Raw genomic sequence first — 15,652 nt, forward strand, 5'->3', positions numbered from 1 at the left:
AAATTTAAGAATGATAATCGCGTGCCCGTTCTATGTTTTTAACGGATAACGGATAACCTAACTAAGCGATACGTTTCTTTTCAAAGACAACCACATTTACTTAAAATAATTCTCATCGCCCTCCCCCCCCCCCTCCGCCGAAGACGTTAAAATTAACGCGAACAAGGTACTATTTACGCGGGTTCGCTCGAACCATCGATCTTTTTGCGTTCTATTGGCCAGATCTTCGTCGATCGCCTGAGAGAAGTAGAATACAGCGATGAAATTGAAAACTTGCTATCGCGTCGTAATTTCCGTTGGATAACGGTTGACGTGAAATCAGAAGACTAACGCACCCTACGAGGATTCTGTAGATTCAATTACTACCATCGGTGGCTCGATTTCATCGACGAACATTTCCGCAGGAAATGCCTATTTAACGTCGGGTTAAAGAATTTCCTGATGGCTTACCTTACCTCCTTCTTGTTGTTTCAACGAGAAATCCGTTCTTGTCGAAAGCTGATCCTTTTATCCGTAGTCTTAACTATATCGGGGTTTGCTATTCGCGATTCGAATCAAAGATTACTTTCAAGTTGATTCGGATAACTTTAGAACAGAAAATATACGAATCGCGTATTATCGTCGTTGTACGATCGTTGCGCGATAAAAATTTAATCAAAGTTACTGTTTCTTTTTTTCAATTACGACGAGAAATTAATGTAATAAAACAATCCCGTAACACGGTACCGTAAATGAGCAAACGCGTATAATCTCTGAATGGTAACTTGTGCCAAGACTCGTGTGGAGAGAACGAAAGGAAATTAGGGCCCTCCGTTTCCTTGCATTGTCGTCGCGAACAGGATCACAACGGGAACGATAAAAATTAACGGTCACGGATCAGCCGCAAATCCAGGTGACTCGCGTCTACGCGAGTACGGTTATTACGCGATATCTTGGTACGTACGTTCGAGTTAGGTAGACGCAATCGGGGACGAGCTATTGTTCCCAAGAATAAGAGCGATTCCCCGGAGAACAGGATTTTCAGTCTCACGCTATCGCAAGTTACGAGATTGTTTCGCGGTAGAAAAGCGGGCACGAAAGGGACGAAAAGAAAATGCGATTAAATTAGAATCGTAAGGCTGTGAAAGCAAAGTAAAACCTTTGCCGAAATAGCAAATACAGTGAACAGGTCAGAAACGGCTTGTAAGCAAGCTTGGTATAAATTTTTAGAGGCAAGCATGTATTGCGATCAACCGAAAAACCACGAAAGACCACGTAAAACAACGCCGAAAATGGATCGCCGGATTCATCGATCGAGCGAAAGGGATCGTTTTCGTAGTGCAAATAATATCTCTTCGGAGATAAACTATAACGGAGATACACAAATTAATGCTAAAACTGTTAGGAGAAGATTAAAAGAAAACCCGAAAAGAAACCACTACTGAGTTCTAGGAATCGAAAAACACGACTTGCATTTGCTGAAGCTCATAAGCGTTGGACAAAAGATATTGTTTTCGCACGAATCGAAATTCAATCGCGTCTCTTCCGACCAGACACGGCATGTTAGACGTCGAATTGGCGAAAGTTTGGAAACACGGTGCGTTTTAGAAACTTTTAAACATGGTGGTGGGAACGTTATGGTGTGCGCGTGTTTTTCTCCAGGCAGTCCTGGTCCTATGTCGTATCGATGGAATTATGGACCGTTTTCAATACATGGACATGCTCAAGAACACAATGTTGCCTTTTGCACGCAACGATACGAGCGATAGAAAGCGGTCTGGACGTGGAAGTAGAGTTCAAAGGTGCGTTAGATTCGACGTTAGATGCCACGTGGTAATATCGACGTGAAGCGATAAGTAGAGGCTAGTTGGTTGATTCAGAACTACCGTACCCCATGTTCTAGCTATACGTAGACCAACGTCCATCGTTTCTATTCTAGCAAATGTATTGGGAAGGGAAGAGCGAGGGAAAGAAAGGGGCAGCAGGGTTAATCGTTCGCGAGGATTCTTCGAGCACGTAGTTCGCATCGAGGAGCAGGTGCATTCTCGTCCGTTCGCTGTAACAGACGAATCGGATATGCATATTACGCACAACGCGTCCGGCGATACGTTATGCAGACCGATAGTCATAGAAACATCGTTGTTTCGGTCCGTATACGCGTTATATCGTATTCTGCAGTCACGTTCAGTAATCGCAACCTCGTAAAACTCTGCCAGCCACGTTGCACTAGCTTTCCTCGATATCGACCAACGTGTTATCAGGAGGAATCGTTCAACACTGCGTTTTGTCATTTACCCAACGAAACGTGCTACCATAAATTCTCCCGAGTAGAAGTATAGATATATATATATAGATAGATATATATAGAAATACATTTTTCACAAAGATGTGATAATTTATTAAAAGTTATTTTCTTATCGTGGATAAGAGTACCATCGAAATATAAAGATAAGTAAGGATAAGAAGAGCAAGATTCAAAGACCATTTTTATATAGGAGACGGCGATGGAAGCTGATTAAATGCAAGCAACGGATGAAACGAAAGAACGAGGAGATTGCTGTTTCGTTCGTCGAGAGAAAGTATAAAAATGGATCGTAATGGAATTACGTATACGGTTGTCTTGCGTCAAATTTCTGTTTCGCGTCGAGTTTACGTTGACTCCGTCTAACGTCTGACATTTCAGATCGACGCTGACCTTTTCTACTCCGTTCGTCTTTATACGTTTCTCGCTTCTGTCTTCTCTGGTATCTATTTCTATTCCTCTATTGGCGACACAGAGTCGGACTGTTCGTCGAATCAAGTTGTTTAATCGTACACCGTCCAAAAACTTGTAAATTTTACCCACGTATCAACTTAGTTCTCGTTGGTCATATCGATATTTTGTCATTGCGTCGAGTTAGTATCAAGCGATAAATCAATCGGCTATGTATCGAAAGATGGATTAGAACGTGCGAGATCTTATTAAAAGTCGTTCCCCCTGACATTTTACCACGGTTTACTTCCGACTTAGATAGCACTAAGAAACGGTCATACTTTCGCGATTAATAAGGCAGATAGTAGAAAGTGAAGTAATTCTGCTGTTGTAGAAACGTGTTGTGAATGGAAGTCGCTGTATCGCGTAATCGTGTAATCCTGACTTTCGTGACTTTTACTGGGAAAAAGCTACAGATTTGGTGGGAGAATCATTGTGTCGAAACGTTTCGATAAGTTTAAACGCTATACGTTTATCCATCGTTGTTACGCTCTAACGTGAAATTATCGGATTCGAACATCGTTGAAAAAAAAAAAAAAAGAGAGAGAAAGAACGCGTACATTCGTTAAGGCGGTAGCGCAGAATAGAGTTTCGTCGTGTCAACGTTCGTGATTAATTGGAAAATGTATAATTTCGCCGGAAGGAAAGATTATATTAGCGAAACGATCGAGAAAGGTAAATAAACGAATCGTTTGGTTGATATTTCTATTAAGATTCTCCTTTATATCCTGTTTATCGAATCGAGACGAGCTTAGCGATATCGTTCGTACATATTTATATCGATGTAAATATGTATACGCTGCACTTTGCGCTATGATCGGTACAAGGTAAATTTAAGATATTCTTAGAAGGATACAATAGGAATATTCTAAAAATAATTATCGACGAGTCTTGCCTAGCCGCGAATATTTCACGCAAATAGACTTTTATCGCGAACAAAATTCGTGTTGAATTTTCTCGGTATTTGATAAATAATAGAGAGACGGATGGGGCTATGTTTTCACGTTAAGCGTTCAGAACTCGGTAATAACTGGTCGCCCACGCAGGACGCGTGGTCGCGAAACTCGCTTCACACGCTTATGTACTCTTTAATAGGGAGGATTCGATGAAACTGATAGCGTTAAAGCGGTTGAACCAACGGGAGACACGTTAAAGCCTGAAAATGCGAATGTGGGATGGTCACGTACGAGAAGTTGATTAGAATTCTTTCAACGAATTGAAATCTCGTATTATCCCTGTATAATCGTGGAAACAGCGGTGACCCGCGTACAAGCAAATAAATAATTCCATACGGTTTTGATAATAAATTGTATTCCCATTCGTGGTGTAGCAGAATTCTATTTAATAGTAATTGGAATATGTGATACGAATGCCTGAATAACGTATTACGAGTTCGTTACTATAGTGGTACGGAGTACGGATTCGTATTATTTTAATTATTCTCAGGTAATTGAAGAACGTTCGAGATAATCGAAGCGTAACTTTTCATAGTTAAACCGACCGAACGCGCATTGGACTGTGTTAAATTTTCTCTACAAGGCCACACGATGAATTCGATAAAAATGTATCGCTAATAGAGCGAATAATAAATTTGAAAACTCGCAACGCAGTTCGGTAAGCGCGATCGATAAGTAAATAGAGTATGGAAATACCGCGGTCTGGGCTTGGATCCAAGAAAAAAAAGTCGCCGTTCCTTCCAAATGTTCCAAGTGTTCCCTTAAACTTTCTATCACGCTTCACGAAATGCTTGTATCCTGTTAGTTTGCTGTCTATTCTCACGATGTTAATAACACGGTGGCGGTAATGTTTATGTGCTACTAAATCATAGCCTGTCTCGTTCATCGATCCTTTCTGGCATCCTCAACGATTTTAATGATGTAATTCTTGGAAATTATGGCGCATACTTGGACTTTCCATCGCAAGAGGGGCGACTGGATGTACGCCAAGTGGAAAATATGGAAAGTATCTAGTTAACTAGGTATTTTTCTTTGCGAGAAACTCGCGTAAACAAAGGAAGAAGGCCAAATTATCGAAGCAGCGTTTACTAGACACGCCGCTGTAAGCCACGGACGCGTATAAGGCCGCAACGTACTCATGCCTCTCTACTTATCTTGTTCGTTCAATGGACTTTGTACTGGCCGCGTTGCGTCAATCTTAAAATCGTAGACAGCGGAAAGTATTTTAGTAAGGAAGCCTCGTTCGATCGATATTTTCTATCCTGATACCAGATATTCGTGGCTGTGACGGTATTTAAATGGTGACATTGCTCTGTTGAATCGCATGCATCCAAGTGCATGAAAGATTAGAAAATACAGAAGAGCGAAAATAAACGAGAAAGAGAGAGAGAGAGAGAGAGAGAGAGAGAGAGAGAGAGAGAGATGGGCGGCAGGGGTGCAAACTGGCCGCAAAATGTTGGCCATTATCGACAGTCCAAGGCAAGGAGGAGGCGTTGCAGTGTGTAGACACGTTTGATGAGAACGCGCACGCGTCCAGGTGACGGAAACACCTCGGGTCCGAATGTATACGGGCAAAGATCACACGATACCGATAACATTGTTTCCCTTCGTCCAGCACATTTATACGCGCCGCAAACATCCTTATTACATACCGTGCATCAATATCGCATTAGCATAGACCCCACGTAGGCTAAGCGTTAGTTCTCTTTTTGATCCTGTTCCTTGTGAAATTCTGCCTGGAAACGTGAGCGAGGGGCGATATGAGACACGATGCGAGTTTCGCGCTATATCTTGTTAAGTATTCTTTTCCTCTCACGTGTCCTATACCTGTTACACGCGTAAATTTGTTTACGTCAGGGCTTCGAACGAAGCTACTTAATACTTCTTAAACCGTCGCGTCGTTATGCGACCTAAAGAGGAACAATTTTTAACAACGTTTTAGTTACACGTTTTACGATGCAGTCTCTACGACCTCCATCCACGTAGATTTTAATTATTGCTCCCTTGTTTATCTTGTAGTTTTTGCGTTTTCACTGTTTCCGAAGAGCTTCGAGTAAGTCTCAGCTACATATGCTGCTATTTTGTTTTTTTCTTTTCGTTGTTTTCCTTCTTAAGCCAATCGGGAGGAAGCGGCTGATAAAATACGCGTTATTAATAGTTTCGAAACGATTCAAGTTGACTGTTTGCGAGCCAGTTGACATTTCGCGCTTGGTATTCGATAAACTGTTTCTCGTAGGATTCGAGCAGCTTAAGGCTTAAATCGTCCCGAGTGACGAACATTAGGCTTTTGTTCGTAAAACGATTCCATTGCGTAAACGATATTTAGCGCCAAATTCGTATCCGCGTCAGAGGTATTTCTGCGTTAGCATCGTAATTAAGTACCTTTTATTTGACCAGAAATGATAAATCAAGCTATTTGGGGCACGAATAAAGCAATCGATGCTGTATCGAGCAATTTAGAACACGTTAATACAGCATATCGTCATCAAAGTATCGTTCGACGCCAGAAATTTATCGAGATCCCGTTATTTCTTTTTCAGGCAAGGACAACGACTGCGTGGTTTTGCTGCTTACTCTGCGTGTTTTTATGCCTTGGTAACGTCACTTCGAAAGCTGGTAAATAATGTTCAATCGTTACTCTTTTTCCCTCATACTAAAATATTTATCGGACGACATTTTTATTTTTAATCTTGAGTCAAATTTTTTCATATGTCTTTATATATATATACTCTTCATTTTGCTGTTTGTGTCAATGTTCTATTCAATAGTTAAGAATTGAGACTTGATCGTTGATTAGTTTCAGTCAATTTTTACTTTTTCATTTATATCTCGCCGTTTATAAAATCGTATAAAATATTCATTATATCGATTTGGTTTTTAAGTACTTGTTGCATTTCATAGTGGAAATATTTTTCAACGCATGTAAATTTTCGACTTGGGTGAAGTAATGGTTTTTAATAAAACACTTTCTCAGTTTACTCGACGAAAATACTTTCTCTTTACGACATAAATACATATATACGGGTATTTAAGTTTATATATAGCTTAATGTACGTGTTTATACGGCGAATAAAGAGGTGTGCAACTTACGTTGCATCGGACACGTTAATATGATTAAGAATAAGTCCGCCTTAAAATACTACTTTGATCAGTTTTATGATTTATTTATCGATGATTTAATTTAGTTAACACATGGTTAACATTAAAAGATTCATGTAGTAATCACGTGTTCGTGTACTTACACAACGAAAGTTATTCCATGTTCAAAGAGAAAGAAGATGCCGTTGAAGAAAACGGCAGAAAGAAGATTTTATTTTAAAATCTATTCTGGAACGTTCCTCTGAAAGGATGTATTTTTCTGAAAGGATCTGCTATCTAATCTACTGTCTATCTACTATGAAAAAGTTTACGTTTTATTTCCTCGGAAACCGTTTTCTTGCTAATGCAATACATTACATCTACATTTTCATACAAATATCGATGATAAGTTTCGATTATGTATGTACACCTTATTAATAGAACGTTCGTTCGAGCCACGACGGGTGGATAGGAAAAAAGAAAAATGTTTCTCGGAGGGAAATGTCGAAGGAGCTGGCAGGATAGCGCGTGTAATCTCTCGTACATAAATCTATCTTAGCTGATTGCCAATTACGTCAAGTGGATGTTTACCCGTGGTTTATCGTTGACTGCATTCGTGGATGCTACACGATTGACGCCACGCGCAAGGATATCGCGTATATCGCTCTTACGTATACATTCTGTTCGATCTAACACGGTGACAGATTGTATAACAAGCTTGTCCTCTCTTCTACCCTATCTGGCATACTGACTCGAACCTTTAACCCTTAATTACTGGTTACGTGTAGGTGTTTCGTGATTCGTTGCGAGCATGCAATATATATATATATATATATATATATATATATATATATATATATATATATATATATATAATATATGCATCGTATAGGTAACCGTGCCGGAAACAACGTAAGGATATATGACAGTCATCGGTTTAATATCTTCTCGATCGTTGTTAACCTACCATCTAATATGATTTCTCGTTTCAATTCCACGCTACAATTTTTCTTAAAGCGTTCAAAATTTGTGTTTGATCGATGGAACGAGAACGATGAAATTCCTTTAGCTATATCACGGTATACTACATATACTATACTATGTAGTAATATACTGTACTATGGTGACTATTCACTGGCTATTTACGCACGTAGTAGCAGAACGTGTAAGACGGCGTTTACAGCTTAGACGGAGCAAAATAATAGATAACGAATAACAGATAAGCGGAAAGACGAGAAGTAGAGGTTTCGGACAGGGGAAAACTAGAATTGCCGGATAGGTGGTGCTCGAAGAAAGGGAGGGAGGACGACAATCTGGTTGTGTGCCGAGAGTGCCGGCAACTGTTGCAGCCGGGCGCATAACTCTCTAACTCTAAATGGTCAAGCTGGATATCGTGGGAATCGATGTTGAAAACGTTAACAGGGACGGTAACGTTCAGCGTTTTACCGCGTCGAATTCGCTATCGCGAAGACCGTTTCAACTGGCGCGGCCGGCGTTCCCGAATTCGTGCGCGTCATCCGCGCATTCACCGAACAGCCAACCAAAATTTTCTGCGAAAATCATATAAGACGCATACTGAGAGAAGCAGAGAGAAAAAGGGAGAACCTCGGTGTCCCAGTTGCAATTACCGAGGTAGCGATTTGCGATAGCTAGCGAGGTAGCTAGGTTGCGGGTTTCTCACTTTTACGATTACTAAAATCATGATCTATAAGGACCACAAAATCTAAAGGCTTATCGTTCACGCGACGTAGAACGATGTTTCTTTTAGTACAAAAGAACAGACATCGCAAACTCGATCTAGATATCGCAAACTCGATGATATCGTATCGCGATGATACGATTAATGTTTCATAGATATCCATATAGCGTGTTTCTTCTTGTATATATTGCTCTCTGTTATATAAACATTCATGACTTTGTTTGCCATTTGGGAAAAAGCTATGAGATATACCAAATGGAGAACGTGTGAAAACATTTTCAGGTAGAATGCATTGTCGAAGATGCCGTGTATTGCCAGAAAAGGTCACGATAATGAGACTTTTACGACGTTAGGATAGGTGTTATTTAAGGATAGAATTAACATTTTAGTAAATGGAAATACCGTATAATCATCTAAAATATTAAAACGTTCGCTTTTTCGTTCACTACGATAAAAGCGACTAAAGTTTATATTCCGCATACATACATATTGTTTGTTCTACTGAAAAAAAGTCAACGTTTCGTATAAGAGAATTTCGCGAATAACAAAAGTTTCTTAGTAAATTTACAATAAATAGTAGGATGGAAAATTTATTGGAGGAAATTTATCAATGAAAATCAAAGTAGTGCTCGTAGACTTGCTTTTGCACGTACCTTTCTTGTTCTAGCTTTCTCTCGCGAATACCGGTCCGGTAGTAAAGTAGTAACTTTGTAGTAGTAACTCTGGTTTCTAGCGTACCTACAGTTCGTCCATTCCAATGTTCAACGACCCGTCGCGATCGAACCGTCTAGCACGGAAGTTCATGACAGGCTGCGATAAACTTTGCTCAGGTGTTGTTCGCTTTTTAAAAATCCGTTCGATCCGTGGATCGAACCAGTTCCTTTGAATTTTAGTATCGACACCGATACTCGATATATCCGCGACAACCATCGGTTGTGCGCTTGTTCGAAACCGTCTATATTTTCAATCCATCTAAGCGAAATTATTGCGACGGAGAGATTATTTTATCCGTCTTAAGAACCCATCTGTACGCCGCGCTGGCCTGTCGCGCCTACTTTGTACCTGAGTGTGCGGTGTATACACAGTGGTTGATCGCGTTCTTCGGCGCTCATAGCTCACGGATCTTGCGGCCAACTTGGTAGCCTCCAGCCTTCGTAAACATCAATGCCCCGATGTGCACGGCATATAAGATCGATATACAGCATTAACTACGTACGTACTTGAGGAAATGCGTTCGATAAATCAGTGGAAATTATCGACTGCCAGCTGGGGAATATTTTTTTAAACAAAGCTCGCGACGCAGTTGCTAGCGGCGCGTCTTTGTAAATTCGGCTCCGTCTTTAACCCCCTATAATTATAACGCATCGTGTTTCTACGTTTCTTAAAATTCTTCTTTTATTTTAGTTTTTCTTTCTTTCTTTCTTTCTTTCTTTCTTTCTTTCTTTCTTTCCTTTATTTCCTCTACTTATCTCGTGTCTACGCGTTGATACGGCTTTTTATTCGTTACAGTTTTATTCATGCAGGTTCAACTTGCGATTCGTAAATTGTACGGCATGTTGTTAAAAGCGGGAACGGAGATATGGGTCTGTTCCTTCAGTATGCACTTTCTAATGCAACAACTTTCCACGAAACGGCCAGGTTCCGACGATAGTGTACACATTTCTTCGGTGAAAAGAATTCCTCCAGGATGTATTACAGCGGTCGCATAGCCGTTGGTTGGGTTGCCTTTTATCCGAAAGAACGTTTAACTTTCATGGACTCGAGGCAAAACGACGATCGTTCTACGTATTTCAATCTATTCAGCAGAATCTATTCGCTGGGTAAATATCGTGCATTATTTTCTGCATTATTTTCTGCATTATTTTGTACATTGCGTGGAACATGCCGTAGAAAATATATCATATATGTAGGTATATGATTTAGAACGCTTTAGAGCAGCAAGATACTTACATTTTCAACGTAATACGTACGGTTTACGTCATCTGCACACACGCCATAATTGAGCTGAAACGGCATAATTTTGGCGTTTGGTATTCTCCTATCGAGCGTAACACCGTTTTCCATGTTCGAGCGATTTCGTCTAACGGTAACGGCAATCTTAGGACTCTCTCGTGTCACCGAGCGCAAGACAAAAGGATTTCTGCACGGTTGTTGTGCACGTTTCTGTTAGGTGGATAGGTGTCCGTTAAAAAATTATCCATTTAAAGATTCGGCTCGGATACGAGGACTGGCTCAAGGCTCGAAGTAGGTAACGCGTACGGAAGAGAAGGTAAATGTCATCTAGCGTTTTACCGATTGTGAGAGTAAGTTTCGTGATGGAGGAGCGGCGCATCTTCGTTCATCGGGGCTATTAGCGTTCGACGTTAACCTTTCGATGAAAGATCGACTCGTCACCAAGTGTCAGAATGTAAGAATACTCGCGATGCGTAAGGTTGTATCCTGCCTTACACTCTCGTACACTCGTGCCCGTCTCAATGATCAAAAAGTCTGAAACGACCACGCGTAAAATAATATCAAACGTTTCTAATATTTGCTAGTTTCCATACGATGATGGTCGGAACGATACCTTACACAATAAAATGCTTTAGGAAGTTGTGTCTCAAGCACGATGACTATTTTTATCTATAAATCTGTTACCTGTTTTTTCGCCGCTTATCGTTAGTTAGATTAAAAATAGATATCTCTAAATCGGTCGAATAAATTCTCAGATATTTTTCTTTAATAAGGCTGCCTAAGCCGTAGAAAGATCGGAAACCTTTGCTAAGACGCTTTAACGCTTGCACATGGAAGGTTCGGATGGTATTACCTGCAAATCATTTGCGATGCATTTTGAATTCTTAGAGTTTGTTGCAAAGTAAAATTCTGCGCGAGGTTGTTGCGATTCAGATGCCACCGTCCGTGCAACTCGATTAATTCGCCTAAAAATAGAATAATGGTGAGCTAGCAAGACGTTTCAACAGCTGGGACTTGTAAGCTGTGTCGTCCATGCGACTGCAGCCGCGGTAATCTCGTAATCTTTTTCTCAAAAGCGGCCGTTTTGTGTCGCTGAGTCACGTTTCCGGTCAGACAGATTTCTTGCACCTGCTCCAGCGATTCTTCGAGGGAAGAAGGACTCTTACCAAGTTTTAAAACTGTTAGACCGGAGATATGATTATTGTACACGAACGTACTTTCACCGTAATGGTCAAGGGACCATTTTCTAGTAAAACACTTATGAAAATGATATTTACAACGAAATTTCCATGTACGATCGACGATGTAAATATTCCAGTTGGTATTTAATGGGCGTTTCTCTGACACGTGCTCCATTTTTTCCGAATATCCGGCGGCGACTTCAAGTTGCGTACGAGGTGTCGAGGATACGACTGTTTAGTGAGATAATGTGAACCAAGATGACAAGCATTGTCAAAGAATAGAGACTTTGTCCAGAGTTGTAAAGGATCTGGCCGTGGAGTGGGGAAGTAGCGTTGCGCTATTATAAAATTATAAAACGCAAGTCTTGCGAGATACAACGAAAATGTTAATCCGACAGAAGGCTTTTCCTCGTTTGTTGCAGGCTTGTGCGAGGTAGAGTCGGGACAATCGAATATTATTCTTGACATCGAGGAGAGCAGAGGAGATGGTAAGTTTGCGTTTAATTTAATTTACGTTTAACGCCAGAACGACAGGTACGAATCATAACTTCCAAATAATACCTAATTATTCTAGGCTTATGAATAACCCAGTTTTTTTTCGCACTTCCAACTTTCGTGCTTCCAACTGTTTACATACATCGTGTTACTCAACGTTAGCGAAATAAAAGTAAATTTCCGACTTCTTTATTATTTACTATTTGTCGCGCGTAACGTCAAAGCATAAAGAATAGTAAAGATTTTCGAAATTGGAAAAGAAAAGTTCGTTCGAACGATATCCGACATTCGTAATCGAGTAATTAGGCGAAAAGTTAATGCTCTATTAATGTCGCGGGATAAAATGTTGAACGAGGAATTATGCGAAATGAAGGGAAGCGAATCGACGCGATGCAATTAGGGAGCGCTGGATGTCACTAACGAGATATTGCTCGAGTCCTCGAGATCGCGCCTAGTTTGCCAAGATAACGTTAATTATCCAGAGTGCGAACACGAGGAAGTCATTTCGTAGCCTCTTACCGATTTTAACGTAGTAGCCGCGTTCTCTTCTCTAACGACGTAACTTTACAATTGCGTAGACGGGCCGATGAAAAGAAGGAAATCCAAGATTTAACCGCCTTACAATTGTTACGCTAGACAGGCGTAAAAGATGCTTGATCGATTGAACATTTTGTGCCGTAAGAACTAGGCGTATGTGTAAGCCTCTGAAAGTTTAATATCTTAATAACTGGTCCGTTGACGATTCTTATCGATCCAAAGGTATTCGTAAGCTTTTTGCATCTACTATTGCTTCCTTCTTTTGTTCCTGTTATTCGGGTAGAAGACGGCTGTGATTCTACCGTATTATCCATAAAGGATAATAGATAGGTATTCGTAGGACGAATGTTGGAAAATATGTTAAATATAACTAGTCTAGTTGTGGAATCGACCGCGCGAATACGTTACACCCAGCAGGCATGTTTTCCAGCACGTTGATGGTTGTAGCGATGGCGGTTCACGGGTTTTCATTTTTCAGCGACCGATCAGAAGACCGTGCCGGAGGAACTTCCGGTATCTGGCGATCCGTATAACGAGACCACGCTGGAGTTGATCTTTCCTGGAAGACAGCCTCGTTTTAAACTGAATGGAAAGAAGCTGCAGCTGTTGGATCCTCTGGACAGGGACGATGAAAATCTCTCGCACGTTGTTTTTCAGGTAAGACAAAGTTTTACTAGTAAACTTGGTTACTTTCGACAAAATGGATTTTCTAACGGAACATTAGGTAGTAGGCTACCACTTTTGCGCTTAGCACGGTCGTGCGAGATTAAATTTGTCGAATCTATTATCCGCGTTTTGCGTTACGCAATCGGCAGTTGCTCGCTTCGTGTGTCGCAGTGTTTATCTCGAGAAAGCCACGTATATTTCTCTGCGATTCGTTCCGAGCATGTAACTAGACGTGTTTCCGAAGCTGGATAACAGAAACGGTCGATCAAGCACGTACGTGTTTTTCAAATGCACTACTGGCTGCTCGTGAAAAGATTACCAGACCGATGATCAGCGGAGATGATTCATTTTTTGCTAGGTACAAGTGGTACCGAAGTCTTTGCTCGCACGAGACTATTCTTATTCTCATTTATCCGCAATTAAATTATTATTTAATAATAACGTTTGCTGATCCTAGCATCTATGGAACGGGCGAATAAAACAGCAAACTATTTCTAAATAATTCGAGATATTGGTGAAAAATTAGCGACATTTGAACGTTATAAATGTTAAAAAGTTAATTTCTCTCGTAATCGGTCCTATCGAATTAACAACTTTAAAATCCCGATCCGTTCAAAAATCGTTTGATCACCGTTAGGATGAACTCGATGACGAGCAACTCGATACCTGGAATCTGGTTTTTGCTGTTATTCTCCAAGTGTCACGTATCGATCGGATAAAGAGACCATTTAAGAAATGCACGATAGAGACTTTGACTTGACGATCATCGCTAATGACGATCGTCGCGCGAATGCACGCAGTACGAATGCGAAATTCTCGTTATCGTAAATAAGACACGGTGAATCCTCGGTCGATAGGGTGAAAAACGAGGACTCTGGTTTCGAGAGACGCTCCCGTTGCGAAAGGTTTTTGCGCGGAAACTGGTGGTGGGGCGACAGTTTCTACGCTTGGCACTGTCTCGTGGCATTTTCTGCGAGATTCGAGAAGAGCGCTCTTTCATTCTTGAAAAGGAATCTCGTTAATCGGCCCCGGAATTTTTTGCTCCTGTTCGCAGCCAATGAACTTAGCAGTCGGGACAAAACCGGAAGCAACGATCCCCTTCCGTCGATTTAATTTCGCTCAGTTTCGTTTTTATCGCGGTGTGCTTCGTTGACCTTCTGAACGGTTATTTAACGGTGACTGTTTACTCTTAACGATCACGTTCAGCTTGCGATAGAATTTGCAGCATCTTTCGTTTCTAACGAACGCTTCGTCCAACGTTTTGCTCTGACGCGTGCATTAGCGTGTAAGTGCGGTAAGTGGAGGACAAGAGAATTTGACGATAGAATCGAAATAATCAAATCGGGGAAAGTAACGAATTCAATCGAGAATCGATCGAATATCTAGTATGGCATATTTGTTAGTGGGAAAGGTAGCGTAAAATCGGTAAACTCTGTACAAACATCCGAGGAAAGATCAGACTGTTATTGAATTTGTAAATTGAAATTGCATGGTATACGATGCCGTTCTTTGTAGCCATATCGGCAGCGGGGAATGCACGTTGTCTCTTATGACACTGTGGTGCGAGGAATGTGAAAGGTCTAGAGCAGCGTTCTGATACAACGTTCCGTAAGAGATTGCTCGTATTTGCCGTTTTCGCAAATTGACCGTATAAAATCCAATCGCTTGGAAATCCCGCGTACACTTTGCCTTTGTTTGGTAAGCGGTAGAGAAGGGAAGATCAATTGAAATTCTAGCAGTCTTATCGATAATTATCGTAATGGCGTAAACGACGAATGTAGAAAATCGCGAGACGATTAGATGACAATCTGCAAATGGCACCCTCGCGTCCATTTCTTACAATTATTTATCGTTGGCCTGTATATCGCCTATATATCGCCTATATATCGCCTATATATCGCCTATATATCGCCTATATATCGCCTATATATCGTAAAAGCGTTCGTATCGATCAAAATTTTTCGTAAATTTGCCTGTATACCGTCTAACTCGACAATACGATAATAAGGATTAATGCGAAGAAATATAAAAACTTTTAACGCTAGGCTATCGGAATCATCATTTTGTATCGAGCGTTGTTGGTTATAAATTTTTGTATGCAGTAATTTAGCATAAGGTAATTTTCGTTCTTTTTGCAGTTAAGCTGTACGGTGAAGCAAACGAACAAGAAACGGACCATACCGGTGATCGTGCGAGTGTCGGATATAAATGATAATGCGCCAAAATTCATTAACACGCCGTACGAGACAACGGTGCCAGAGGTAAGTCGGCATAAAGTATTCCATCCTTTCAGGCGAAAGAAATTGGTGTGAAAGTACCTTAATTCTACTGTATTCTAAAAATACACGCACGTAGC

At 40.8% G+C, this 15,652-nt stretch overlaps 1 protein-coding gene across 2 annotated transcripts in view; it reads left to right on the plus strand.

Annotated features, from left to right (window-relative positions):
* The window catches only part of LOC122575960 (cadherin-99C), a 74,595-nt gene that overhangs the window by 36,895 nt on the left and 22,048 nt on the right, over positions 1-15,652 (plus strand). For both annotated transcript variants that reach the window (XM_043745524.1, XM_043745525.1), the window contains 4 exons: positions 6,228-6,303; positions 12,021-12,086; positions 13,109-13,287; positions 15,435-15,557. In XM_043745524.1, the coding sequence (XP_043601459.1) occupies positions 6,228-6,303; positions 12,021-12,086; positions 13,109-13,287; positions 15,435-15,557 (444 nt within the window). The remainder of the gene's footprint in view (positions 1-6,227; positions 6,304-12,020; positions 12,087-13,108; positions 13,288-15,434; positions 15,558-15,652) is intronic.

Source organism: Bombus pyrosoma, linkage group LG15, assembly GCF_014825855.1.
Source record: "Bombus pyrosoma isolate SC7728 linkage group LG15, ASM1482585v1, whole genome shotgun sequence".
Lineage (NCBI taxonomy): Eukaryota > Metazoa > Arthropoda > Insecta > Hymenoptera > Apidae > Bombus > Bombus pyrosoma.